General features: G+C 37.7%; 1 protein-coding gene across 2 annotated transcripts; it reads left to right on the forward strand.

Moving 5' to 3' along the window:
- The first annotated feature begins 763 nt into the window (after positions 1 to 763).
- LOC137976032 (uncharacterized) lies at positions 764 to 5898 on the forward strand. Of its 2 annotated transcripts, XM_068823290.1 has the most exons (4): positions 764 to 877; positions 2209 to 2432; positions 3946 to 4034; positions 4353 to 5898. In XM_068823290.1, exons 2-4 carry the CDS (start codon positions 2324 to 2326, stop codon positions 5010 to 5012), a joined length of 858 nt encoding a protein of 285 aa, XP_068679391.1. In that variant the 5' UTR covers positions 764 to 877; positions 2209 to 2323; the 3' UTR covers positions 5013 to 5898. The 2 variants fall into 2 exon arrangements, with proteins under 2 accessions (XP_068679391.1, XP_068679390.1); XM_068823289.1 differs by lacking the exon at positions 764 to 877 and having other exon boundaries at positions 2125 to 2432.
- The last annotated feature ends 2400 nt before the right edge of the window (positions 5899 to 8298 follow it).

An 8298-nucleotide genomic window follows, 5' to 3' on the forward strand; every position in this document is an offset into this window, starting at 1 on the left:
CTGGGTAATTCGGCCGTTCCATGACAAGGGAAGACCCCCGATTCTCATTTCATAGATTTTCTTATGAGTGTGGAGCCACCCAGTCCTACCGGCAAAATACAGCATCGATTGAAGTTTTTAGCTTTCAAAACTTGCTCAAATTGTATCGGTAGGTCCTGGAATTCGTCCACAGAAAGGCCAGAGAGACGACTTCACTGGTGCTGTGAACCGCCATGTTTACAACAGAGCAATTTAGGCGTTCCAGTCTGCATAAAATCATCTCTCACCTCTGCCTCGAGAAGACCAGACACGCACGGTTCTTACGTTACGTTTATGCCCCTGTAGAATCAACCGAAATTTCAACTCCTTGTCAAAAGTTAACCAGCATCTTAATATTTTTAGTAGGCTACAATACTCGTCACATTTGTTGGAACACCCATCGCCGTTTCCCCCTTCTTGAATGGGGGAAGGGGGATGTGGTATAAGCTACGATCTTGTAGCACGATGATTCTGAACATTCGCTAAGTGTTCCAACTAAATATGTCTAGTATTGTAGGTTGAAATTGAAGAAACGTTTTTGGAGCGTAAATTAATCCAAACTGAGAAAAATTAGGATCAGGGTCAATTTAATAAAACTTTTATACGTGTAATTTACAAGTGTAGCTATTTTTCTCAGACTCTAAAACAATGGCTACACTTGTAAATTACACTTGTAAAAGTTTTATTAAATTGACCCCAGGTTAGGATTACTTTTGGTTATCATATATAGCTATGAATTATGACTTATATATAACAGTAAATAATGAAAAGAAGTGTGTGGGCTTGAGCATGTTCATCGTTGTAGTTCGGTGGCAAAAGCACAGGACTATCGACCTGGAGGGTCCGAGTTGAAGAACCGGTAAGTGTATAGCACAGTTCTTTGTTCTCTCTCCATAATATTGAAGATGAATGGATAAGTGTATGAATGCAGAGACCAAGAAGATGGTATAAAACCATTAAGCAGAGACGTTGAGATTCGTAAGACAGAAATGAAGGGAAGGTATAGGTGTCTTAAAACCTTTTTTTGATTTAAACTAGGTATAGTGCATATTCAGCCTAGGTAAAATGAGGATCACCAATTTAAGCTAGATAAAAACGGATTCAGTCTGAGACCGGATTTGACCTCCGACAGGTACAACGGGATTTTGCGCTGACAACTTGACCATTGTAATGTTTTCTTAGGAACACAATGTCTTTATAGAGTTGAGATGAATTAATGTGACGCAATGATCAATGTATACCGCAATTAGTAAAATAAAATTTAAACATTCGAACATGCATTTTTGCGAATACATGAATAAACTGGGAAGAAACGAATGGTATTGCGAGACTTACACATTTAAGGAACTCGTGGCATAGCCAATCGGATTACTCTGAACCGGGCACTCGAAATAAAACTGCGAAACAATGCTGCCTACACGCTCGAGCCGGGTCACATTGCATCCTTTGCATTTCATTCCGATTGTGTAAGGAACTCCAAACTGCGTTGAAATCGAGAATACGTGACTAACGATAGTAATAAACGTTGACCGTCATTAGGATTGCAGACGAGAGTTGCGATCGAACTAAATCACGATTTCAATACGTTAACGACTTTCACTACCAGAGTAGCACTTTCAAACAATATAACAACTCATCGATTATGGAACTCAGAAACGCCGGATCTAAAAGATTCAGGAACTCTACGAATCTCAGCAACGAAGGAGCTCTCAGTGAATCAGGAACTCAGCACCTGCGGAACTCAAAAACTAAGGAATTTAGTAACTCAGGAACTTGTTACTGTGGAACTTTGGAAGGCCCCGAGAGGGCTTCGTTGCAATGTATACACGAAAAATTAATTCAAGTCTTACCACATGCATCTCGATTTGAATAATCAGTTTTACATTGCACGAGTATAACAAGCATAATTCCACAAGCTTGTGATAAAGCTTGGAAGGAGCGCATTTCTCGTGCTGCAATCTCACGCGACAAATGTCTGCACAGTTGACACGCTACCAAATGATAGTCAAGCATTTGATACTTCCGGTCCCGTGAACGTCCTAGAGGATAAAAGACACTGGCGTATACTCATCTTGTTTTAAGACGTTGGCAAGGAGAGAACTCAGACGGCACAACTCACTTTAGCAAAATGAAATTTAAGAAAATTCTGCCTTTGGTTTTCATCGTAATTATCGCTTTTGCCCTTACTAGTTTAGGAAACCGCGTGGTTTGTAAGCAAAAAAAAGGTGGACCCGTGCAATGCTGTGATCAAAGAGAATTTGGCGGCTCGCCTATCTGTTGCCCAGGACAAAACAACAGTTGCCATATGGAAACTTTGAATACTGGGAATTGCTTCTGCGACGAGCACTGCGAAAGAGCTAGAGATTGTTGCCCAGACTTCAAATTGGTAAAAGTACTATGCGGCTTTGAAAGAGGTAAATATCACTGACGTGAGATAAGATAAGATAAAATTAGACAAGATAAGATACGGTAAGATAAAATCTTTATTTACACACTTGAAATCATCTGAGTACGGGCAACTGTAATTTTAAAAAAAGCAATAAACAGGTTTACATGATTGCCATGTGGGAATCTGCTGAAATAGCTTTGATTATAAGTCTTAGTCTTTTGAATTTCCCTCTTTCACTAAAACTCCCTTTTAAATAATTTGTACGTGGCTTCGGCAAGTCTAGTTTACCCTCTTTGTTCTCTCAGATTATATACCGCGCGGTGAGGAATAAAAAGACGCTGTAAGTACGCATTAACTAAGTAAGAAATCGAGATATTAATAGAGTGCGAGAGTGCACCTTACATTTGTCTGTCCACTCATTTCAAATTTCATTCTGTCTCCGTTATTTATGTTTTACTACCCTTGAACAATTTTTTTTAAAAAGTAAGAAAAGCAAAGGTAGGTTATATCAATATCCCCTTCTTTGGCTTACGTTTGTTTTTATAATGCTGAAAAACTTGAAGGAGATTGCTTAATTATGCTCAGTTTCTTTTTTCTATTTCTGCAGATGGACACAAGTGACGTTTTAATAAAATTGAGGAGAATTAACTTCCGATCTGTAAATTTATGGGTATAAATTATCAGCGTTGTGTACTGGATGTCCATCCTCTGCATTTAGCCCTACGTTTTGTCTTTTAGTTTTCTTAATATTGTTATCTTTCTTTTTTTGGTACAAATTAACTGAAATTTGAAACATTTCGAGATGGACTTTTTTCTGTATAATACAGTCAACTCTCTCTAAGACGGACACCATCGGGACCGGCCTCAGCTGTCCGTCTTAGAGAGGTGTCCAGCTTATAGAGAATTTTGAGATAATAATGCTGGACCTGTGCACAGTGAATGCCCGTCTGTTTAAAGTTTGTTTTTAAGTTATTTACTTGAACGAAACCTACCTGTTTTAGATTACAATACAATTTGGTTGTCACCTCCAAGTTATTTTTTGAATGGGACAATGACTGACAATGACTTATATTGCGCCTTTTCTATACAATATTCAAAAGCGCAACACAATAGTATATAAAACATATAACTAAATTTGCACCTCTAATATAAATCTTACAAATCTTTCAATAAACTTACAAACTATTTACATTTAAAAATCTAACATAGAATAATAACCGCTGTAGAAGAACTTCTAAAATACTAATGGATCAAAGAAAAACTGAAATGATTCCTTGTATAAAAATGTTTGAATTATAGTCTTAAAAGATTCTAAGTTCCTTGCTCCGTTCCAGTGCAGACCTATTGTATCACTTGTTCCATAACAGGGGAGCAGCTATTTGAAATGCTCTCAGTTACCCATTGCTTTCTTTGTTTTCGCAGAAGGAGTCTTACTAGCGCAGTAGCGGACATCTTTAGAAGGACAGAAAAAAAACAAGCGAAGTTTGACTGATACACATTGATTAACTTTGTTGTTGTCCGTATAATTCTTTTCACAGTGAATGCAACATCTTGTGCTGCGTATAGGAATCTTTCAGAGAGAATTGATGGGAAGTACATCCTTCGGCATGGTCAATCGGTTTTCTCGGTAAGTTTGAGGATAAATCAAAGGGCACTTTTAAGTTTGTAGGGAACCTACCTTTTTGTCATATCAGCTCACATACGGGAGCCATTCGCAGTCTGTAAAGCTACAATCCAGTCGTTTTGGTTTTGCCTTGAACAGAACTGTTTGGCCCGAATATTCGGCCAAATAGATGAACACGAATAGTTTACAAAGTTCACGATTTTTGGCAACGCTCATTATTTGGAAGCCTTTGTTCTTCAGTCGGCTTTTTCACCTGTGGATAAAGCACTTCTCACAGGATAAGTAGAGTTTTACTTATATTTTTTGTGTTTTCCATGCCAGGCATATTGCGATATGACAAGTGATGGCAAAGGTTGGACTCTCGCAGCACGTTTCTCAAACGCTGATGCCAAAAACTGGATGCAAGACAATGGCACATGGTGGTATGACTCGAGAACGGCTATTGGGAATACAACTGATCCATCAAGTAACATGGACATGATCTCTGAGGCATTCTGGCTTGTGAACGGCACTGAGTTCAAAATCACTCGCAGTGATGATCCTCAACACACTCCACTATTGCAGACCACAGGCAACTGTCTGAGTGGACAGACTTTCAGATCGAAAATAACAAGCTTTGGTGACTTTAGGAACGTTGCTTGGGGCAGTGACGAATGTAAAGGACAGTGCACAGTGCTATATGGCGGTCAGTACCAAAGTACACTGGGGTTTGAACAGGCAACCTGCAACGGTTTGCTTCAAAAAGCTAACCATGTTGGCTTCTTGTGTGGCTGGAAAAGTGGAGATGGAGCAGTGATGATGATTGGTGGAGGAGGAGATAGGTGTTTACGTGCTGATCACGGGATTGGAATCACAGAAGCGGACAATGCAACGTTTGCTACCGGATCAATTTATGATGTCAATTTGGAACATGATTTCGGCAACGAAGCCTCCGACTACCCCTTAACTTCCGGTTACTCGTTGAATTTGTGGATTGTTTAAACATTTTCTTTTCTTTTTTTACGTTTCTTTAAAGGTACAGCCAAAAGTTATTGTTTTTTTTTTGTAGATTTCAGTAGCAGCATTTTGTAGAGACAATCTGAAACGATATGCTCAGTCAAATGCCAACCATACTGCACGGCTTCTGGTGTGACTAGAGTGCCAGAGATGAAACTGTGATGATCCTTGGTGGAAGATGAGCTATCTTTTGACATACTGATCACGGGTTTGGCATCAAAGAAGCATTTGATCCTCCAGTGGAACTGATAATTTATTACATAATCTAATTTTAAAGTGCTATAAATGATCATGAGTTTTAGTTGTAATTTCCAATTGAACTAATTTGACCGGCTTATCGTCATCTGTGTTCTTTGCAATTGATAGCTGTAATTGTAGTTGTCTCATGTCAATTAATTACCCGTGCATCGTGTGTAATTGAGTGTGACCAATGATTATTATAAAAGAATTGCCACTTGTGTCAAAAATGGTCACATGTTTAAAAAAAGTCCTTTTGCTAATGAAGAGTACGTAATCTCTCTCTATAAATTACGAAGAAGAATAGTTCTGCTGGGTCTGCTTGCAGCTCTATTCCCATTGATCACTTCAAAACTGACACATTTTATATTATTATTGCTTGATTTCATTTTGAAGATACTCTTGATCCTAAATTATTTAAAGTGGCTCACTACAGTTTTCCGAGGAGAAATATCAAGATTTTGAAATTTGTGAAAGTAAAGTAACGAGATGTCTCTTCTGAAGTGTTAGTCACTGTAATTGATGTAAAATGTAATTTTACTTTACAAATAAAAGCAAATCTAGGGAAAATGCTAAATGTAGTGACCGTGCTCCTGGAGGGGAAGTGGAAACTAGAAATTTCAATTTTTCTCAAACTGGCCTTACGACCCCACCTTAAAATTCAAGAATTTGGATAGCGAGGAAAAAAATAATCATGTACAGAAATAAATAGTTAAATCTGTCAGACGGGTTTTCGGCAAATGGCAATCAATTTTCGTCTATTTTGATAATAACTGAAAAACTGTCTGATCGATCTTTTTTTTAGAAGTTGACCGTTTCGTCTTCATATTGCTTACTAATTCCCAAAATTTTAACCCTGGTCGTACCGCTAGGTTTTGAGAAAAAGGCCTTTCCAGTCCTCCCTCCAGGAGCTTGGTCACTAGATTTAGCATTTTCCCCTGATTTGCATTTATTTGTTAGCAAAAAATATAATTTAAAACAATTGCAGTGATTAACACTTTAGAAGAGACACCCTGTTGCTTTCATTGCACAGATTTCAAAATCTTGATCTTTTTATTGGCAAAACTGTAGTATGCCACCTTAAGGTGGCTCCATGGAGTATTTGCGAATACCCTCACTACACAGCACGAGTTGCAAAAGGAAACCTAGTTAATTCCTCTTGAAAGATTTAGAGATTTACCAGTATAATAAAGCTTATTTTTCTGGTGTCATTTTTTTGGATTATGGCCGTTACCATGGCAACATCACATCTAATGACAGGCCGATATATTTAATTTAATTACAGCTCTTAGTACGCATTTTGCTACGCCTTAATGCGTGTACACTACATGATACATAATGCAAAAACAAAGGCTAATAACCAAAAAAAAGGTAATGATAATAATAAAAATATGTATATATAACTAGAATAATGTGAATTAATGATGGGTAATATATGTATATAATAATATAATCTGTAAAGTATTAAGACTCAAGGATCAGTCAAACGCTTCTTTGAAAAGATATGTCTTAACTAGAGATATGAATTGTTTGACAGTTTCAGCATATTTTATCGAATCTGGTAGATTATTCCAAAGCTTAGGCGCAGCAATTGAAAATGCTCTATCACCGTATGTAGTTGTGGATGACTTAGGAACTATTAATAGCCTTTTGGTCGCAGAGCGCAAAGCGCGCTTCGGTTTATAAGATTCAAGTAAACTACTTAAATACGATGGTGCATAGCCGTTAATAATGTTAAAAGTAATAAGTAAAACCTTAAAAACTATTCTTTGATTAATAGGCAGCCAGTGCAATTGGCGTAGAACAGGAGTTATATGATCTCTACGTTTGGCTTTTCTTACTAGTCGGGCAGCTGAGTTTTGCAGGCGCTGCAACTTACTTAGTTGCTTCGCCGGTAAACCATACAAAACGCTATTACAATAATCAAGTTTAGATGTTACGAAAGCATGTACCAGGCGTTCTGTGCTCGGCTGATCAAGGTACTTTCTAATTCTACCAATGTTTCTAATTGCTAATGAAGCTGTGCAACAAAGATTATTCACATGACCAGACATAGTAAGATGTTTGTCAAAGATAACTCCAAGATTGCGTGCTTCTCCACTGATCGATATACAATGCTGATTCATATTAATTCCAGAAATAGGGGCGCAATTTGAAAAGCGAGAATAAAAATGAACAATCTCAGTCTTAGACGGATTGTTACTAAGCCTATTTTCTAGAAAGAAAGACTGAATGTCATTAATACTTAGTTCAAGACTGATTATAGCAGAATGGCTATGATCAGGATTGAATATATTCCTATTTTGCCCTAAATTCCTTAATATTTATACTTTCCTTCGGTGAATTTTTTTTGTATTCTTTGCCACATTATGCAAATGATACCGGCTGACATTTTGAAGTGGTTAAAAGTCAAGGTCATTCAGACGGTTTTCCCAATATTCTAAAATTTGTCATTTTCCTAAATATATTTGATATAGCAGTAAGCCTAAAAGCCTAAAGCCTAAAAGCAGAGCTCCCTTGTTATTACTGAGTTGCCAGTATGGCAATCCCAGTCGGAAAGTGGGTGGGATTTGTTCGTTTAATTTTTTTTAATTTTTTTTATTTTCCGTATCGGTAAAAGTCTTGCCTGTCACTCCCCTGTTAAGTGGTGTCTTTGTGCATAGAGCCTTCTGCGCTATTTTCTTAGGATCGAGAGGGTAGTGGGAAATGCATAGATTTCTCTGGTGGACACAGTAGAACGATTAACTTAACCGGCAATGGCGTCGAAAGTCATGTAACCGAATGGCGTTTTAGTGGGTCTTTGAACAAAATATACCCTTATGAAGCTCAATAATGGCAAGTCAATTGGATACTGAACGAGACAGGCGGTGAAATCTTAAAAGCGACGAGTAATAGACTTCGACAACAATCTGTCGCCCGTCGAGCCGAAATCAAAGTGAGCTGTATTTCTAATATTTTACCAAGTGTGCTGTTATGTAGAACACTGAAACCAAATGGAAAATTCTCTGGTAACCTATGGGTTCAACAAAGACAG

Source organism: Montipora foliosa, chromosome 11 (genome assembly GCF_036669935.1).
Source record: "Montipora foliosa isolate CH-2021 chromosome 11, ASM3666993v2, whole genome shotgun sequence".
Classification (NCBI taxonomy): domain Eukaryota; kingdom Metazoa; phylum Cnidaria; class Anthozoa; order Scleractinia; family Acroporidae; genus Montipora; species Montipora foliosa.

What these genes read in the sequence shown, in the direction of transcription:
- LOC137976032 (XM_068823289.1), top strand. Translation starts at nt 2,147, where the DNA reads ATGAAATTTAAGAAAATTCTGCCTTTGGTTTTCATCGTAATTATCGCT. An exon ending in ACTATGCGGCTTTGAAAGAG is followed by an intron (nt 2,433 to 3,945) that starts GTAAATATCACT and finishes TTCTTTTCACAG; the next exon opens with TGAATGCAACATCTTGTGCT. An exon ending in ATGGTCAATCGGTTTTCTCG is followed by an intron (nt 4,035 to 4,352) that starts GTAAGTTTGAGG and finishes TTTCCATGCCAG; the next exon opens with GCATATTGCGATATGACAAG.